At 35.5% G+C, this 21431-nt stretch overlaps 1 protein-coding gene and 1 pseudogene across 1 annotated transcript in view; one reads left to right on the top strand and one right to left on the bottom strand.

The window, feature by feature from the left end:
• Positions 1-21431, top strand: part of LOC145259858 (uncharacterized) — a 1597463-nt gene that overhangs the window by 1534036 nt on the left and 41996 nt on the right. The window contains exons 13-15 of the mRNA XM_080117703.1: positions 725-871; positions 13131-13191; positions 20755-20852. Of these exons, the coding sequence (XP_079973829.1) occupies positions 725-871; positions 13131-13191; positions 20755-20852 (306 nt within the window). The remainder of the gene's footprint in view (positions 1-724; positions 872-13130; positions 13192-20754; positions 20853-21431) is intronic.
• On the bottom strand, positions 9031-9147 carry LOC145260000 (5S ribosomal RNA; annotated as a pseudogene).

Raw genomic sequence — 21431 nt, 5'->3', positions numbered from 1 at the left:
ATGAAAAGAAACTGGAGTCTTGGAGAGATATCAATCATACAAGTTATTATAGGTGCCACAGTGTTTATGAAGAAGAACCTGAAATCCTACCTAACTAATATTCCTGGTGAACCGAGTGCAAAAGAGATCCAGACAATTTCACTGAAGGGAACAACGAGGATACTAAAAAGAGCTCTCGGTTGGTTTCAATAAAAAGCAGGGCAATGTTGGCAGCTGGTTTGGCTGCCCCATACCCAGCGTTACAATCTTCAAAGGAAGAAAATTAAAAAAAATAGTGCAGACCATCAACGACTGAAAACTATTTCCTCATCTTCTTTACAGCCCAGACCTTGTCATTAAGACTTTCACCTGTTTTGGTTCCGAGGAAAGTGTTCACGAGAGGTACGAAGTTTGAAAGTGAAAATGAAGTCAAAAGTGTTGTGATAAACTTGCTGAGTCGTCAGTCCAAAGATTTTTATGCTGAGGGAATATGGAAGCTTGTACACTGGTAGGAAAAATGTGTGACATTGCTGGGAAACTACATTAGAAGCCCTTTTACTAAAAATTCCCCTTATATATATATATACCACCTCAGCATAAAAATCTTTGGACTGACGACAATATATATATATATATATATATATATATTGAATTACCCTCGTATTATTTTTAGCCAATAAGCACATTCATATATATTTATTTTCCATTTTTACTTAATTTCTCTGAAATTCTTGGTCTATTTTAGGTATTTCCCAGTGATGTTGCTGATGGCAATGCAGCAAGCTTCCTTGGTTTATCCGTTAAGGAACACCAGAACCGATTGTCTGCAACGGGAATGACAGATATTCGTAATAAGTGGGACCAGCACTTCGAGGAGGATGAAGTCAGCATCGTAAGTAACCAGTGTTGTAAAAGAAATGACAGAACCAAAAAAAAAACTAATATATAAAAGTTTCACCATTTGTTTAGTAGAAGTGTGAATTTTTCAAGGGATAAACGCCCATGATTAGCATGTGTGTGGCATGGTACTATCGCTTCCCCGGGGAAAGTAACTTGGTTGAGGAACGTCTTAGGAATGCCACCAACTCCCCGGGGAATGAACGATATGACTGGCTGGCATGGGTCGCTTCTTCATTGCGTCGTTACAGGCATTTTCCCATCGTCGGAATTAATGACATGCTTGAATTTAACGCTTATACAAAAATAGCAAGCAAATGCATTTTTATAAAAATATAATTTATTTAAAATTTAACAATGAGGAGCATATTTTTTATAAATCTAGTTGAAACCAGATGCATGCTATGTCGCGTCTGCCAACCCCGAAATGCAAGCGTCAACTGTTTAAAACAATAGAATTGCTTAATTGTCTTTTTCTTCATTGAAAAGAGAAAGGGCGTGAAAGGGTTGGTTGGTTGGTTGGTTGGTTGGTTGGTTGGTTGTTTAAGTTTTACGGCATATCAACCTTTTTCAGGTTATTTAATGCCGAATCTAGTTATTTTGAGGAACGATTTTTAATGGAGTATATATTTTTTTTAAGTCAGATTCTATTTAACGATTTTTTAATATAGTATATTTGTTTTTTAAGTCGTATTCTATTTAATCCATAGTTGGGACCCTAACAGGTACTACCTCTCCGGGTCAGAGTGGACCTGGGAGCAATGGCAATTAAAGGGAGGCTCCACACTGCCTAAGGCCCGCAAGGTGGGGCCTCACCATCGGATATAGTTTTAGGTCATATCCAGGACCAGGGAGTGAAAGGAAGAAAGAGAGAAAGAGAGAGAGAGTGACAGACAGACAGACAGACAGACAGACAGACAGAAAGAGAGAAGATATATTCATACAGGTTAAACATTGTTTTGTTTTTCAAATTATAATGTGAACATAGTTTAACTTTTATTGTGCATTGAAATCATAAACACCTGCCAATCTTCGTGTGCCGACAGTTTTAACCTTTAACAAAAATGTGTCCGCATTGAAATGTGTATGTTTGCCTCCACATAAGTGCAGGACAAGTTAAGCACAAGTCTTATTAATGTAGAAGCCCCCAGCTCCCTCAAAAGAGGCTACGTCATTGTGCCACAGTGGATGCAAAGTAGAACTGTTTGATAACAAGGCAAGAGTGATTATGCAAATGAGAGTCAGTTTTGTTTTGGACGAACGAATATTTATTAAAAAAAATTATTAAAAATCTCTTCAAATCTGAGAGAAATATGCAAAATTCTAATTATTTGGATGGAATGGTAAAAAGTGTTAAATGTTGTTTTTTTTTTTTCTTTTAACTTTTTTCCTTTCATTATTTAAATTAATTATTTGTTAAATTTTTCTGTTCCAAACTAATTTGTTTCTTCACCTATAGCTATCAATAGATAAATAAGAAAGACTTAATGTCTAGGTGTCCGGCGTCGTCCGGGTGTTTGGAAGTGTGCATGTTGAGCAAAAAAAAAAGTAGTTGTAGTAGGCAGACAGGCTCGAACCCATACCGCGAAGGAGAAAAAAAACGTGAAAAAAACCATGACGTCTTTGCTGTTGCGCCTATCGCCAAACCGGAAGTGGCGAAAGTTTAAATTAAAGCTAGTCAATCGAAAAGAGGGGATGACTTTCGAAAATATCGGCGAAAAAGCGACCCCTCCCTGTAGAAAAGTGCCCAATTGAGGGTGAAGAAATTAATGTTTATAGCCAATTTTTCCATATTCGTTGTCCGAAGGGTCAAGCTTCAAAACGATATCAATCTCGTGAAAATCCGTCGCTTCTGTCAAAAGTTTTAGGCAGAATACAAACATACATAGATATCCAATATATATATATATATATATATATATATATATATATATATATATATATATATATATATATATATATATATGTTTCAAGCCTGTCTACAGATAAAATCGAATCGAAATTGCGATTGTATTGAAATGTGTCCGTACAAGAGTTGCTAACAATCTGTCTGCACCAGTTCCCCCGTTTCCTTGGTTCTAAGGAATCAAAGAGAGTCTTTCGAGCAGAACTGACATTGGAACTACCAAGAGAATCCTTCTCGCCGTTCGTTCACGGCTAGACACGCTAGAATGCACACCCAAAATCTTGATTGACATGTGACTAGAATTCCACAAATGGTATGACATGCGCTTTGTCAAGCGACTTTAGTTTCTGTCAGGAAACAAACTTCCTCTGATCTTCGCCCCAGCAGAGTAGAGAGACGAAAAGAGGTGGTGGTGAAAAAGAGAGAAGAGAGAGAGAGAGGGTGAGAGAGACAAAGAGAGCATGTATGTGTTTATGAGTTTATAAAGAACTTATATTTTCAAGCGAGAGAGAGAGAGAGAGAAAGAAAGAGAGGGAGAAAGAGAGAGAGAGAGTGTGTGCGCGCGCGTGTGTGTGTGTGTGTGTTAGGGACACATGCGCGCAAGAGAGACAGACAGCATATGTGTGTGGGAGAGAAATAGAGCATAGCTATTTTTATCGGCTAAAGACTAAATCGAATTTGTTCCACAGATCCAAATCCCCCATATATCAAGTTTCAAGTCTGTAGACCAAAGAATTAACAGAGGAGTTTGGTAGAGACTGTTCCTCAGACAAACCAAGCAGAGAGATACGGAAAGCATGTGCAAGGGAGAGTTTGGTTCCATTGTTCTGTTTTACAGCATATCAACCTGTTTTGATGTTTGGTTTAGTTGTTTTGTAGAGGAAAATTTTTGTTTTTTGTTTTTTGGGAGGGGGACTTTTCAGAGTATGATTATGTTTTGCAAATGGAAAAGGAAAAAACAATAACATCAATGTTTAGGTCATGAAGCTGGTATCTTCATGCCCCCCCCCCCCCCTGCGGGGCTGGACACCAAAGTTCAAGCAAAGACCATTGCCCTTGTGGCAATCAGTTATTGGTCAATGTAGGGGAAATCCTTCATACCAATTGTCACTATCCAGCTCCCCTACTCCCCGGGGAGTTGGTCCCCATTTCCCCTTCACTCTCCACATTTAAAAACGGCCTTGTGCCTAATTTGCTCAGTGGGGAAGCAAATAAATCCAATCTTCAAGCAGTCTAATATGGTAATACTAGGTAAGGTAGAGAAACGGGAAGCATGTGAGAGAGAGAGAGAGAGAGAGAGAGAGAGAGAGAGAGAGAGAGAGAGAAAGAGAGAGAGAGAGAGAGAGTCTGAAAGCATGCGTGTTTTAGAGAGAAAGACGGAGGTACAGGTTTAGAAGAAAGAGAGAGAGAGAGAGAGAGATAGAGGCAGAAAGCATGCTTGTGCGTGTATAATAGAGAGAAAAATAGTTTGAGAAAAGTCGACTGAAAACGTTTAGGGTTTTTTTTTCAAACAATTTTTTTTTTTTTTTTACAAACGAGTAACCACTTATCAAAGCCCGGAAGCCACTCGAGAATAAGGGTTAATGAGTGTACAGTAGTCAATGGGAAAATGGTGTAGTAATCGTTAGTAGTGAAAATTTGGTAAATTGGATTACTTAAGAGGCGGTTCATTAAGAACTTGTTCATGTTGGACTTGAAGACGATCATATTGTAGTCAGTTGGAAAGCAGGAAAAGGGAACAGAGTTCCACAGGCGTTCAGTTCTAAGAAAGAAGGTTTGTTCATGGAATCTACGTTTAGGTTTAGGCATAGATAAAGAGTAGCAGAAGTTATTGACAGTGGTATCAACTAGACTAGTGCTTTTCATGAAAGTCAGGCCAGTGAGAACTATAGATTGGAGCGCTGACGAGCACTTGCCATGAAAATAACTATAAAGCAGAGACAGGTTTGCAACGTCTCTTCTGTGGGAAAGGGATTGCAGGAAAGAGAAAGGGGCATTCCCCACTAAGCTATGAAGTCTATTTTTAACTCTGTCAAGGCAGGATAAGCTACTTCTAGCAGTTCCTGCCCTGATGTGGCAACAGTACTCCATCACTTGGACGTACTTGGCTTTTATACAAGTAGAGAATTGCATCAACAGTGAAATATCTACTGGAGCAGTAGTACAATCTCACCATTTTTCCAGCAGCCTTTGTAAAGAATTTGTTCCATCTCAGATTAGGAATAAAGGTCAGACTTAGAAGCTTGTCAAAATATAGAGCCTCCCCAAGATGAGAGCCATTCATTTTAATTGATACCAGACAAGGATCAGAGCGTTGATGATGGAAAGATAGAAGCTTGGTTTTAGATGCATTAAAATTAACTAGCCACCTCTTTCCCCATTGCACCACATGATGAAGATCAGAGGAGAGAGAATCAGAAAGACCTTGGTCGTTTACAGCGTTTTGAGTATTGCCATAGATGTTAGTGTCGTCAGCATAAATGTTTACGAATGATCTTAGGATATGATTTGGGAGATCATTGATGTAAATCAGGAAGAGAGTTGGGCCCAGGATGAACCCCTGAGGGACTCCAGCGTTATTACTGTGAGCTTCTGATTTCTGCCCATCGACCACTACTTTTATGAACCTATCAGAGAGAAATGATTTAATTAATTCAGTTGTTTTGATGAAAACATTCATAACTTGCATGACTATAATTAAGGACCCGTGCCGTACTTGGTAAAATTCAGTTGTGAGTTACTCTCTTCTGGAGGTTGAAAGTTCAATCCTCAGTGTGGGCGATACTCAAAATACAATTGCGAATTACTTAGGACTTCTACCCAGTTATGGCTGACGGAACGAGGGCATGCTACTCCTGTGGATTAAATAAAGGGTTCCATTAGAAAATCCTTCAGATTCCCCAGTTTGACAGAAAAATTTATTAGTTCGATAAGATACACCTGAAGAAGGTCAGAGGTTACATCGACCAAAACGCTGTGAAAATCACACTTTTAGGTGTGACTTTCATAGCGTTTTGATCGATGACTTCAAATGGTACTCTTGCATAATTTGACCCAGATTCTCAGGAATTACCGTCAAGCATGGATCGGACGAAACCGACAATCATCGGTTTAAGCCGAACATTATAACAGACGCAGAATAATTTAAAAACAAACAAATCGAGGGAAAAATACAAATGCAAATAATCAAAAATAACAAAAACCTACTTTCAAAGGAATGAAAATATTTTTATTTATTTTATTTGTATATATATATATATATATATATATATATATATATATATATATATATATATATGCAAAATATTTATCAACAAAAAAGTATTTTTTCTTTTTTTTTTTTTCAAGAAAAGATGAAAATTTTACTTTTTTTAACCGTAAATTGTTAGGTGTAAGTACAAGTTTTTTTTTTTCTTTTTTTTTTTTCAAGACTTTTTGTTCAGTATTTTTTTGGGGGGAGGGGGTCAACAGAAATTGTATATATATATATATATATATATATATATATATATATATATTTAAGAAAATATGTAAAATATGTTTAGGAAAAGCGTAAATTGTTAGATGAAAGTACAGGAAAACAATTAGTATTTTTTTCAAGAAAACTTAATATTTTTTTTTTTATTTTTTTTTTTTACGGCTGTTCATTGCCGGCAGAAGAACTTTCTCGAGATGAGGATATTTACGTAGGAATCTTTTACTTCGGTCGACTGTTGAACGGCCATCGACAGCAAAGAGGGAGGGGATGGGGTAAAGGAAATGTGTAAGTGTGCTCCGATATAACACTGCATTCCCTTTGCATATTTTTAAGTGTAGCCATTTCTGGCGCCCATAAATAAATGATTTTTACTATTGTTGGAATTTCCAACTTAAATCGCGCGCAAAAAAAAAAAAAAAAAACGATCCTGTGTAAAATTATCCATTATCTGCACTGTCGATTTATGCATTTCCAGGAGAAATCATCTTTAACACACAATCTTTTTGTTTTTTTTTAGTAAGCATTTGTGTTTATAATTATTAAAATTCGAAAGTCATCTGCTTCCATTTCATTAGGGCTTTTTCATTGGCTAATCAAACGCCCAGTCAATAAATTACAAAAAAAAAAATAAATAAATAATCAGAACCCCCCTCCCCTTTTTATCACCGAAAAAACACTAAAAACATTACATAAAAATAAAAAATAAAAAGTCGATTTATCGTTTCAACATTTGAACAACGCTCGGCTGAAACCGATGATTACTGGTTTCGCCGGATCCATGCTTGACGAGAATTCCGGAGAATCCGGGACAAATTATGCAAGAGTACCCTTCAAATAATAATATTTTGTATTCATGACGTCATTGAAAGTGGTGTAAAAATTGCTGATTTTTGTAGGCATGAATCAAAATGAGAATTATATTTTGAAATTGGAGGCAATAAATGTTCATTAACTTGTTCGCTTGGCCGCAACGTGTACTTGTTTGGGGTTGGAAGGTGAAGGAGGGCTTGTTTTAATTTTACAATGTGGAACCGGAAGTGAATTGATCTCAAAATTTTTTTTACTAAAAATACTGATTGTCTATTAATGATATAACAAAATATGACTAAATAGAGCTGCATATTTATTTATTTATTTGTGGACTGTTATCCTCATCTTAATAGTTGTTGTTTCACGACGTTTCGGCCAACTATTCCTCTGGCCTTCGTCAGTTGGTTAACCGCGACGGGATAGGAATGCTTAGTCTTAATTGTATCCTCAGTAATTACTGCCTTCCATAGATGACAACATCTATGGAAGGCAGTAATTACTGAGGGTACAGTTAAGAGACTCAGCATTCCTATCCCATCGCGGTTAACTAGCTGACGAATGCCAGAGGAATAATTGGCCGAAATGTAATGAAACTACATCTATGAAGAGCTCCCAAATTAATATGCAATTTCATATCATACTCATATTTAAAAGATTTTTTCTCCCAATCTGGAGTACCGATTATGGGGAGTTTCCCTAAAATTAAGAATCGACTTTATTATCTAACTCGTATGGACACAAGTAAATAAGGACTTGCCTTGGACATTGGCCAGGTCTCCTAACAGATAACACACCATAGGAAACCATATGTTTTAATTTGTGTTTCATAACCTTTAAATAATATGTGCATTTAAATGCCCATGGGAACAATGTGTTCAATTATATGCTTAACTAGGCTAGATGAACGGCGTTGCCCGGGTGTTTGTAGGTGTGTGTTGATTGTTGGTTGTTTTTTTTTTTTGTTTTTTTTTTGTTATTTACAGCATATTAACCAATTTCAGGTCATTTAATGCCGAATTCAGTGATTTAGAAGAAAGTTTTTAATAGAATATATTTGGTCTTTTTTTTTAAGTCAGTTTCTATTTAACCCATAGTTGGGGCCTTAACAGGTACTACCACTCCGGGTCAGAGTGGACCTGGGAGCAATGGCAATTAAAGGGTGGCTGCACACTCCTTAAAGCCCGCAAGCTGGGGCCTCACCATTGGATATAGTCATATCCAGGACCCCCATTGGATTTAAGGTCATATCCAGGACCGTGTGTGTTGAGCAAAAAAAAAAAAAAATGTTGTAGTAGCAAGACAGGCTCGAACCCATGACGCGAAGGCGGAAAAGAAAGTGGAGGTGTGTGTAAGGGTGTTGGTTGAGCAAAAGACAAAAAAAGGAAATTGCGAGCACAAAAAAAATGGTAGCAGATAGGCAGGCAGGAAGGCTCGAACCTGAACCGCAAAGGAGGAAAACAACATGAAAAAAAGCGTGACATCTTTGCTGTTGCGCCCATCGTCAAACTGGAAGTGACGTAAGTTTAAATTAAGGCTAGACAATCGAAAAGAGGGGATGACTTTCGAAAATATCGGCGAAAAAAACGATCCCTCCCTGTAGAAAAGTGGTCAGTTGAGGGTGAAGGAGTTAATGTTTTTAGCCAATTTTTCGATATTTGCCGTCCGAAGGGTCGGGCTTCAAGACGATACTGATCCTGTGAAAATCCGTCGGCTCTGTCGAAAGTTTTAGTCAGACATACATACGCACATACATACATACATACATACATACATACATAACAACGGCTTCCTTCAGTCTTGACAGACGATGGATACTCACTGTAAGGGTGCCTGCGCATGAAATTTGTGTGGCAAGAGTTACGCAGTCTCCATCGACACCTCTCCTGAGTCGACATTGTTGAGTACCAGCGGCAAGTGGAGGTTCAGGACGATTGGAAACGATGCCGAGATAAGCGGAAAGCACGTACAGCGCCTAGAATTCCCAAATGGTCACCCATTTGGTACTAGCCAGGCTCAACGTTGCTTAACTTTGGTGGTCTGACAAGAACCGGTATTTCAACGTGATTATACCGTACATACGTACATACATACATACATACATACATACATTTAAACAGACAGGTGGGATTTATATTATAGATGTACATATACATGTTTCGTTTATGTTTTTCATAGTTTAAAACAAAATATTCATTAATATTATTCCTGTTCGCCACTGACTCTTAACATATTTTATTTGCTGTACGTGCATTATTGCTTAAATAATTCACGTTCTTTCTTAGCAGCGTCATCATGTGCATAGAGCATTAATTTAAATCCTCTGTTTACCTCTTAAACGTCTATGAAAATAACTTACCCATTAAACATCAATTAACAGTATCTATGAAAACTATTTATACAATAAACATCTATGAAAAATATTTACCCATTAAACATCTATTAAAAGTATTTGCCAATTAAGCACCGACCAACGCGTTGCTAATCTTTGTAAATAAATATTCTATTTTTCAAAGGGGTAAACTTCGGTTAAAAGTATTTATGCATTAAATGTCTATAAAAAACATACGCCTATTAAATATCCATGAAAATACTTACCAATTAAACATCTATAGAAAAATGTTATCCATTAGTCATCTATTAAAAGCGATTTCCTATTAAATATTTATCAAAATTTATTTCTGATATTTTTTAGTCACTTTAATCTCAAACAAGGCATATTGCCACTTGGATGTAAGGGGCTACTATTTAATTACCATGTTTTTGGGAGATGAGCAAGATGTTGGTTTATGCCACATTTAAACTTCTACATACCAGTAAAGCCAGGGAAGCAGGTAGCAGGTAGCAGGAAGAGAATTCCAAAGTCTAGCTGTCTGAGGGAAGAAAGTATTAGACGAGAAGACTTTCTGCGTTTATCTTTATAACATTTTTATAACAAATATTTTTATTAGGTTAGTATGCATCTATTATGGCAATTATCATAAAATGTTTTCTTTACTTTATTAAAAGATTAGCATGGTTACCCAGCGTTGCCCAGATGGGAGTGGAGGCATAAACAACAAACTAGAAGAGTCCAAAAGTATACATAGCACCTTTCTGTTAAAACTTATCTCTCTGTAGCTATCTATTTCCCCTCTTTCTAACCCTCTTCCCTCTTCCCTCTTCCCTCTCTGTCAACTGTTTCCTTCCTCTCTCATTTTCTCTGGTACTTGGAAAAATATTGAAGGATTACCGTACTTTGTGGTTGCCAAAAGAGCACTTTTAGCTAGTTGGCGCAATTACTCCGGACTTGGCGCAATTACCCCAAAGTACAGTACTACATAATAACAATAAAAATCGTGCAAAATATCGATTCCCTTCTTTAATAATTCTGTTTCTGTTGACCTCCAAAAGAATAAATATATACGTCTTGTGTAGATTTTCACTTTTAGCTGGACATACGGACAGATGTCTACTAGACACTATCCTCGAGTGTCTGAGGTCTCTCTGCTTGCTAGAACAATCTGGCATGAGGAAATTTTTCCCTAAAAGTAAACCCTAACCAAACATTCAAAATCACATTTCGTATTCGCTGCTTAAATAAGATCTCCTCACTATGGCTAACTCACATTAGCTTTGATGAAGAATGGTGCACCTTCTCCAAGTGATGTTGCCTCAAGTAATAGCACGAAGCTGGATACTCCACCAGACTAGATAAATTCTTTTCCTGGAATCCAGTAAGACCAAGAAACCAAAATGAAAGATATACTTTAACATTTTTTTGTTTTTTTACAAGGTGGTCACCACTTATCAAGGCCCGGAAGCCACTCAGGGATAAGGGTTAGTGCATGTACAGTACGTTAGTGTGGAGATTTAATAAAGTGTCTACTTAAGGGGGCGGTTCATCAGGAATTTGTTTATGTCGGACTTGAAGACATCCAGGTTGTAGTCAGGTGGGAAGCAGGCAGACGGAACAGAGTTCCACAGGCGTGCAGTTCTAAGAAAGAATCTTTGTTCATGGAATCTACGTTTTGATTTAGGCACAGATAAAGAGTGGGGAAAATGTTTGACAGTGGTTTCAGCTAGACGGGTGTTTTTCGTAAAAGATTAGCGAGGGGGGACCAGAGATTGGAGTTCAGACGAGCACCTGCCATGGGAATAACGATAAAACAAAGATAGGCTCGCAACGTCTCTTCTGTGGGAGAGAGGTTGCAGGGTAGAGAAAAGGGCATCCCCCACCAAGCCACGAAGTCTATTTTGTACTCTGTCAAGGCAGGATAGGCTGTTTTTAGCAGCTCCTTCCCAGATATGGCAGCAGTATTCCATCCTTGGACATACTTGTATTTTATATAGATAGAAAATTGCATCAGTAGTGAGATATCTTCTGGAGCGAAAATGGTTAATTGGGGAGAGGAAAAGTATGTTCTTTTTCTTTTTCTTTACGAACTCAGTGTTTGAGAAATAAAAAAAGTTTAATGGAACATTCGAATATCTATGTATCTCATATAGAGTTTAAGGGTTAGCCCCTTGATTTCTGAGAACTTTGAATGAAGTAAAATAAAACCAGACAATTTTCTTTTTTATTATAGACTAGCGAGGGGTACCTGGCGTTGACTGGGTGTTTGGAGGTGTGTATGAAAACTCCAGGGGGGAGGGTAAAAAAAAAGTAAGGATGAGGATCGAACCCGAACCGTTGAGACAAAGTTGTAAATTAAAGTGTGAAAAAAAGCGTGCGACGTTAACCATTGCAACACCGCGAGATGCTAACAGAAACACGTTTGAATTTATTTAATTACTTGGATTCGGCAGGTGCCCGTTTTAATGAGTTAATGAGGTCAAATTTGACTGCAGGATTTTTATTTTCCCAAGATGTTATAGGAAAAAACTAACCCATATGCGGCGAGCGACAAATGTTGAATATTTATCTTCCCAAATCGAGCAAATTAAATAGATAGGCGAGCTTCTTTGTTAACTGTGAGATATTACGATTTATATGTAATATAAAAAGTTTTAAAAAGTTGTGAAGCGAGCGACCGCTTCTCTGAAAGAAGCCTTTTGTAGACATACAGAAAAAGCGAACACACACACATACATACATACATACATACATACATACATACATTTTCGCTTTTATATTTATAGACTAGCGGGGTGCCCAGCGTTTCCCGGGTGTTTGGAAGTGTAAAAAAAAAAATTGGTAGGCACGGACCCGAAGGCTTGAGATGAAGGGGGAAAAGAAAGCCTGACATCTAATCGCGACGCTAAGAGGGCAGAGAAGTGAGAATGGTTGAAATCAAACGCTTAAAAACGAACGTCTGGTTTTCTGTCAAACATCACGCGATAGAGAAATGAAATCACGCAGAGCCAGTTAAGCTTGAAGATTTCTGCGTATTTGTTTGTTTCCTTGGGAAAAACCAGTCCCCTACACAAAGGGGAGTGTCCAAATGAATAGCAATTGTCTGATATGAGGGGGTTTTCCCCGTATTGATCAAAGTTAATTGCTTTCTGGACTGGAGTTTCGATTTTTAAGGAAAAACACGAGCAAACAGGCAGGACGACGGGATAGCATGAATTTTATAAAATAAATGTCGCTCAACTAAAATATAGAGATGACCTCCTTTCGTAAATCAGAGATATTATAATCTAGGGAGTATATAAAAAGTTGTAAGAATTAGTAAGTCCCCACCCAACACCCGAAAAAACCTTTACCGGACATACAAAAAAAAGGAACACACACATACATTTTCACTTTTATATGATAGCAGTTTAAATTTATTTTCCTGACTGATTTCGTATCCCTGTTCCTTTTTTTTTTCGGTATACTTTTGGTTTGTTTTCTTGTTGAAAAATATAGGCACTTTTCGAAACTACCATTATCATCCAAGATGTATTAACCAGCAAGTCGATATTTACTGATTTATATGTGTGAATAATTTGGAAAAAAATAAATAGATATATGAACATTTATAATTTAAATACCACCTTCGTTCGTTTGACTGTTTTTGGTGATATGTCACTTCATCTTCGCGGTACCATACATTGCTAACATTGTCCTCCATATTTATTTTTACTTTTTTTTTTCAGACTTCTCAGGTTTCTGAAGAGCCGAAATTAACCGTATACGACCAGGACTTTTCTTTTATATGTGAGTGGATCACATTTTTTTCTTCTTCGAGTTTCTTTTTTTTTTTCTGTATTTTACTATTTACGGCATATCAACCCTTTTTAGAATATTTAATGCCGCAAAAAATACCTATTGTAAATGATCAGTTAAACACAATTTGAAAATATTATTAAGATTTTTATAGGTGTGTGTGTGTATATATTATCATTATTATTATTATTATTATTATTATTATTATTATTACCCTAACCATGTAACCCAGTACTACCTGCCTCATTGTCGAGTCACCGGCGACTAAACTGGTTCCCCTACCAGACTTGTTTGGTGAGGACGGTGGCTAGTCTCCCTGAAGGATTAAAAACAAGACGTTCCAAGGGGCGAATGAACCCTTTTTCAGGGTCAACGTCCAACTAGCACCGTGTGTGTTTGTGTTATGTATGTATGTGTTGGGGTGGAGAGGGCTCCCGTAAGCAGTGGCGAAGGCAACCTTTCTAGGAGAAGAAAATCTCTGATTTAAAAAATCATAAAGCGGGAGACCAGTACCCGCATTAAGCTGGTCTGCAGTTTAACTTGTTGCTGGCTATCTTGCTCTTGCTTGTAGCTGGATCTCAACGTTTTGAACCGAGAGAGAGACTTAGCTGTCGTACAAAGCTAAGACTGTAACATTATCTGTGTACAGATACTCCCTCAGGCATTTGTCTATTAAAATGGTCCTGTGGCGATGGGAGTCATTTTTGGCCTCATGGACTTTAAGTGTCTGAGAGAGTGGTACTCGTCTGACAAGACGTTGCAATCATCATCATATATATATATATATATATATATATAGAGAGAGAGAGAGAGAGAGAGAGAGAGAAAGAGAAAGAGAGAGAGAGAGGATGTTATTTGTTTGTTTTCGTTTGCAATACTTTTTGAATAAATTCAATTATTTATACGAAAGTGCATTTTTACCTAAATGGGAGTTAAGATAAATTTTCCCTTTGACCAATTTGGTACCTCCAAATGGGGACCGGCATATATATTGTTTTTTTTTTCTTTAAATATAACGTCATCTACATCTCATCTGATTCAGCCACTCTGATGAGTCCTGAACGACGAAACACGTGTCAGTGGATAATTATATTTGAAAAAAAAAAACAATATGTATATACATACATACATATATATCTATGTATATATAATTATATATAATTGTATACATATAATTAAAAATGATAAATAATTGTATTTATTCTTATAGACACTAATGTTTTATGCTTCGTACATGAAGTGAAGATTGTCGCTATTCAAAGAATTCGAGCCCCACCACGAATTCCCCTTTGATTCTATTAGCAAAGAACATCACCGCCATGAGAATTTATTGAAATTAAACATTTATAAATCCATAAAGCATACCGTTATTAAGAAGATCTAAAGTGAGCGAGCGTCTGGAAATCGTGATCTCGCACAATATATATATATATATATATATATATATATATATATATATATATATATATATATATATATATATACATGTTTTTTTTTCATTTCTATTCCTCTATCAACTATGCCTTATTATTATTATTATTATTATTATTATTATTATTATTATTATTATTATTATTATTATTATTATTATATCCCATTATCATATTTCTATTTTAACATTTTTCTTTATTTTCTATATTTCCTTGCCTTAAAACCTTTCACTCATTTTTATATTAGAATTCACTCTGTTTTACTCACCCCTATCGCTCCCGTCTACGAACCCCCAGTTATATAACTGACATACCATCTCCCTACATTTTTTTTGCTTCATCCTTCATGTCCTTTATTTCTTTTATCTTCATTCTATTTTATTTTACACATCCATGGTAATGTACACTAAGCTAGATGTCGCATTTCCCTGCATCTATAATCGCGCTTCCTTCTCTTCTTATGACGTGAAACATTAGGCTTCGAAAGAAAGGCATAAAGACACCTGTTTCTCTATGATGTTTTTTTCCTTATTGAACTAGCAAATAAATGCATGCATACCTATATTTATTTTGTCTTAAATTCATTACACACACACACACACATATTAGTATATATATATATATATATATATATATATATATATATATATATATATATATATATAGAGAGAGAGAGAGAGAGAGAGAAGGAATTCGCGAGTGTAAAGGATAAATACGCGAGTGTAACGGATAATATTAGTATATATATATATATATATACTAATATTAGTATATATATATATATATATATATATATATATATAGAGAGAGAGAGAGAGAGAGAGAGAGAGAGAGAGAGAGAGAGAAGGAATTCGCGAGTGTAACGGATAAATACGAACTGAAGCAAATTAAATATAAGTTTTGCTATTATTCATACAACACACACACACACACACACATATATATATATATATAGTTAGATAGATATATATAGTTAGATATATATATAGTTAGATATATATATATATATATATATATAGTTAGATAGATAGATAGATAGATAGATAGATAGATAGATAGATAGATTACAATCTTACTTGCGTCGATGCGGTTATATGGAACTTATGTGTAATATGATATTTCGGGAAGAAACCTCTTTTTCATGTCTATTCAACCTTAATCCAAACATGCATAGAAAACCATTGATATATTTATATGCCTTAATTTGCTTCGGGTACTGTTTATCCGTAATACCTCTGTATTGCATTGCCTTCTTCCAACTACCTTTGTATACAAACAAAACAATGCTTTGTATACAAACAACTACCTTTGTATACAAACAAAACAATGCTCCAAGCAAACTAGAATAGAATATATATATATATATATATATATATTATTATTATTATTATTATTATTATTATTCAATTTTCACCACAAACAAGGTAGAGTGCCACTTTGAAGTAGTGGGCTACTATCGGGGACATAAGTTGCAGGGATATTATTATTTATTTGTTTATTTATTTTATTATTATTATTTTTTATTTTTGCGGTCGCACGGGCACTCGCTGCTATTTTGATTGAAACAAAAGTTGTTTTGATTCATTTTTTTCGTGGGGGGTCAGGTTGTCACTTATTTCTTTTGTTCTTTTCCGAGGGGGGGGGGCTCAATATCCTTAGTATAGCAGCTCTGTCCAAACTGAACTTCATGTCCACCCGGGCAACGTAGTAAGTTGAGATAGATAAAATTAATACATTATTTGTATCAGTTCCAAGAATTAAAACACAGCGATCGTTTGTATAAAACTGAAGATGATTTCAAAGCGTTTCTTCATCATCGCCGCTTATAACATCACAAGTTAAGTAAGAAAGACATCAAATTTTAGTAACACCTAAAGAAAATGTATACATCCAGTTAATATAGGAAACAAAACTTCTTATCATATACATTTACGCCACTCTGTTTATAAGATCAAAAATGATAATAATATAAGTTCTCACCTGGAACCTTCATGGCCCGTGGCGCAGTAGATAGAGACGTTGAATCTCTACGGTTCCAGGTGAGAATTGTCTGAAAATAGCGGTTTCAATCCTACCCAAACATGGTGAGACGACAACAACTATGGATGGCAGTAATTACTGAGAATGCAGTTAGGAGATTCGGAGTTCCTATCCCGTCGTGGTTACCACCTGACGAAGGCCAGAGGAATAGTTGGTTGAAACGTCGTGAAACAACAACTAAGAAAGATGAGGATAATAGTCCGCAATAAATAAATTAAGAGCGTATTATTTATATTTTTATTTACAGAAGGTTTAGATGAGATAAGTCATCTGTACCGTCGGTTTCAAGCCTGATAATAGGGAACCGTTTTAGATACTCATATCAAGCTCTCTTCAGCTGGTACTCATCTGTTTTATGACACCGAAATAGGAATCATATAGAAATATTACATGATAACGTTCAAATCTCGTTTTTCTGAACAACTTAAAATTCAAATAATAAAATTTTTAAAATTGTCCGTTCAAAGAAAACAAAAGAAAAACAAAGCGAATATATATATATATATATATATATATATATATATATATATATATATATATAAATTCGTATTCCTGTCTGTTTGTTTGTTCACAAGTTGATAAATATATACAAAACGTGTCCTACTTTAATCTTTCATTAATTTTTATATATAGTATGATACTTGAAAAAATATACAATTAAGAGATCACCTTATTTGCATATGACATTAAGAAAAATTGAGTTTAATAAATAGCGGTATCTTAGTTAATGTTTTTAGCGAGATAATTATTTTAAGTATTCTATTTAAAATTATTTAATAAATTTTAAACAACAATTATATTGATAATATATTTAATTTAAGTTATTTTCCCCTAGATGCTATCCATAAAAAAAAAGTGTACCAAATATCATTTGGTAATTTCATTAAAGTTCTAACTGGAAAAATAATTCCGTGTAAATAGAAAAAATGTTTAGCTTTTATTGTTTTTGTTTTTAATATAAAAAAAACGCTTACGAAAAAAACTGAAAATATTTCATTTGTTTGTTTTATTTTATTCCTTACGGCAATACAGAAATAGATAAACTTTTACCACGTAATTCAGCGTCGTTTAATACCTAAATCAAATGAAACTCCCCTCCTCTAAATTCCACAATGTACACATTTTTCTTTTCTTTTTTCGCGTTAATTTCATCGATTACAAACTTAATTTTCTAATTAAAAAGGTAACTTTATAGGACGTGACCCAGCGGCGTTTAATCACTAAAAAAAAATGGAGATCTACTTTTTTTTCAGCCTAATACATTTAAACAGTCTTTATAAATATTATTAGTTTGCAGAAGAGCAAATAAGTGCAAAAAAATTAGAAATTTTGAAAAAAAAAAATAGCATGTTAGAGATGGGAGTCACTTTTCTATATAAATTTAACGTAAAATGAGCACCCACTTTTTGGCCACTAAGCGTTCAAGGAGACATGTCACCTCTATCATTGTTTTTAAGTTTGGCAATTGAGAGAGAGGGAAAAAACTGGGGGAGGAATAACATTGGAAACATAAAATGATGATAAATTTAATTATTTTTATGAGACCATTCTCTACTTTCACCTAACAATTTAATAAACAAAACAAAGCCCAAAATATGACAAATTCAATATGGCCCTATCTCTGAATAACCTTTATATAAAATTTCAAATGTTTAGACCAGAAATTTTCTGAGTAATTTGGTAGAGACCGCAGAGGTCATTTTTTTTTTTTAATTTGACCCCTATTATGACCCCTTATTATGTATTTTTTGGGCTCAAATCAAGTTATTAAGTTACATCCATGTCCAAGGAACCTATATCTAAAATTTCAATTGTTTAGACCCAAAATTGGCGGAGGAGTTTGGTAGTGTTCTCAAAGGTGAAATCGTTGAACTTTGACCCCTTAACAGCCAAATTTCTGGATTACAAAGATTTTCCCAAATCTCAGTACCCTGTATATCAAATTTTGAGTCTGTAGACTAAAAATTGACAGTTATTGCGTAAGGAAATGTACACAGACACACAGACAGACACACACACACAGACACGTTCACTTTTATAGATATATAGATAGATATAGATAGATTGTGGTCTATGAACAGCTGACAACGCTCACTGATTGAATCGAGAACGTTCGTAATCAGTTCAACTGGTATGTTGACACATCTTTCAATGGTTGCTTTCAACTCATTCATTGTAGCTCGTTTTGTGGTGTGGGTCCTGTGTTTAACATGCCCCAATCCGCTACCCCGCCCCCAAAATAGCGAAAAATCCATTGGGGTGGGGGTCAAATCCGGTTAGCGTGTACAGTACTCGATACTTCCTCTTCGTCCTAACTATCTGTTTCGCATATGACTATCAAGATATGCTCTTACGTCATGATGATAGTGGGGAAGTGTTCCATCCTGCTGGAAGTGCCATTCTTTCTTCCTAAACATCTCTTGGGAATGTGGTATAGTGTATTCATGTTGCAAATTAAGATAATTTAAAGAGTATACATTTTATTAGGACACTCTCAGAGTCTCTAGTGATCGTCTAGTAATGTTCGTTGCGTTTATGGACTTTTCATTGTGAGTGTATATAATTGTTCATGTATGTTTAGTGTTTGTGATCGTCTAGTCCATAATGTTTCCCTATTTTGTGATCGGCTAGTTAATGCGTGTATAACATGTGTTTAACAGGACATATAATAAACACGGACAATACAAAGGGACGGAACACAGTTCTGTGAGGTTTTACATCGGCCATTATGCTGTTATATAGAGTGATGTAGTTCTTGGGTGATTAACTGTGTTTAACTGTGTCGGATATATACTCAAGAGTCAACACAATGAAAAGAATATGCTGTTGTCATAGCCCTAGACACGATGATAGTGGGGAAGTGCTCCATCCTGCTGGGAGTGCAATTCTTTATTCCTAAATATCTCTTGGGAACGTGGTATAGCGTATTCATGTAGCAAGTTGAGATTATTTAAAGAGTGTATACATTTTATTGGGAACCCTATATATATATATACATATATATATATATACATATATATATATACATATATATATATATATATATATATATATATATATATATATATAAGCCTGAAGAGTCCTAGAGTGGATGAAACGCGGAATATTCAGTGTAGCTTGTAGAACTTACCAACAAAACAAACGCCCACGTGTTTGTGTCTTGTGTAGGCATGCGCGACAACAAAACTTGGGGTTTTATAAGCGGAAGTCTCGAGGTTGTCAGAAATCTCCGGGCGCATGCGCAAGAGGAGGGGTTGAGAGAGTGGTATAAAAGGCAGGTTGAGTGAGAAGGTTGTGGTTGTTGTTGTCATTGGACGTTATAGTGACGCGTGCGTTAGCAGTTGATTAAGAAGCTGTTTTTTGTGTCAAGTCGCGCACCTCGGTGAAGGTCATATAAGTCGTGCACCTCGGTGAAGGTGAAGGTCATATAGCTTAATCGCCATATATATTTTATAAATTACTAACTAGCTCTACCTACGTATTGAGCACTTTTGAAGTAAATACTTAAAGTTTACGCATAAATCTATACTTTCGTGTATTAATTTTATGTAAATTAAGTAGTTATATATATATATATATATATATATATATATATATATATATATATATATATGCATGCGTGTGTGTGTGTGTATACATATACTTTCGTGTTATATGTTTATATATACTTTCGTGTATTAATTTTATGTAAATTAAGTAGTTATATATATATATATATATACATGCGTGTGTGTGTGTGTGTGTGTGTGTGTGTGTGTGTGTGTGTGTGTGTGTGTGTGTGTGTGTGTGTGTGTGTGTGTGTGAGTTTAGGACGTTGTTGCACATACTGTAAATGTGTAAATATTTTGCCAAAAATCCAACACTTTATTTCTCCTGTTTACGTTTTACCATTTTGCTGTTAAGCATATAAGACTTATATTACTTAACTTTCTTGTGTTCCTTCTGTCTTGAGGATGTTCCCTTGAGCTAAATTTTGGCAAGACGAGTTCGAAATCATACGAAAATGTTTAAAACAAAAAAAAAAAGAAAAACAAACACTCTGAGAAATGATTCTGTCTTCCTCTCTTTTTCCCCCCCCCACCAGCTGGTAATGCTACCCCGAAGATGGGAAGGAACATCTCCCTCCGCCGACAGATCCTGGCTCTAAGGCAGGAGAATAATCAGCTGAGAGAAACCATCCAGGTAAGAACGGTATTTTTTCTTATTTTTCCTTATCTCTTCCTGCAATTCTGCAGAACGATGCCTTTCGCTTCAAGCAATTTCCTAAGCAAGATATCATCAAGACCTTTTATTAGTGCAAAATATGGAACTCGTGCAGTTTACGAACCATGCTGAAATAATTACGTTATTATTTAGAAAGCCATTTTGGGGTGCAGGTGCATATATATACGAGGACAAAACCGAGTACATTGTAAATAATATAGTCGTCCGTATAATGTTGCGTGTATTACATGTTTTGTAAATAGTAAATTCCCGATTTCGATACAATTACCGATTCCGATTCTTTATAAATTTCGAAATGGCCTTCGGGTCAAGATCAAAGTGTAGTATGTGTTCTTCAGATGCTGCACTTCAATTTCTTTTTCTCTCTCAATGAAGGAGAAATCCTTCACGACTGAAACAATTTTTATTTTTGTTCCTTTTCTCCACATTAAAAAACGACCCTGGTGTCTAACTATGTCCCGTGGGGAGGCATAGTAAATAGGAACTATAGAGTTGTTCTTTTTTCTCGATTAACGCAAAAAACACGTTAAATGTGCA

Source organism: Euprymna scolopes, chromosome 35 (assembly GCF_053919585.1).
Source record: "Euprymna scolopes isolate OS-2025 chromosome 35, ASM5391958v1, whole genome shotgun sequence".
NCBI lineage: Eukaryota > Metazoa > Mollusca > Cephalopoda > Sepiida > Sepiolidae > Euprymna > Euprymna scolopes.
The sequence above is the reverse complement of the archived record's forward strand: the minus strand, read 5'-3'. Positions and strand labels throughout refer to the sequence as shown.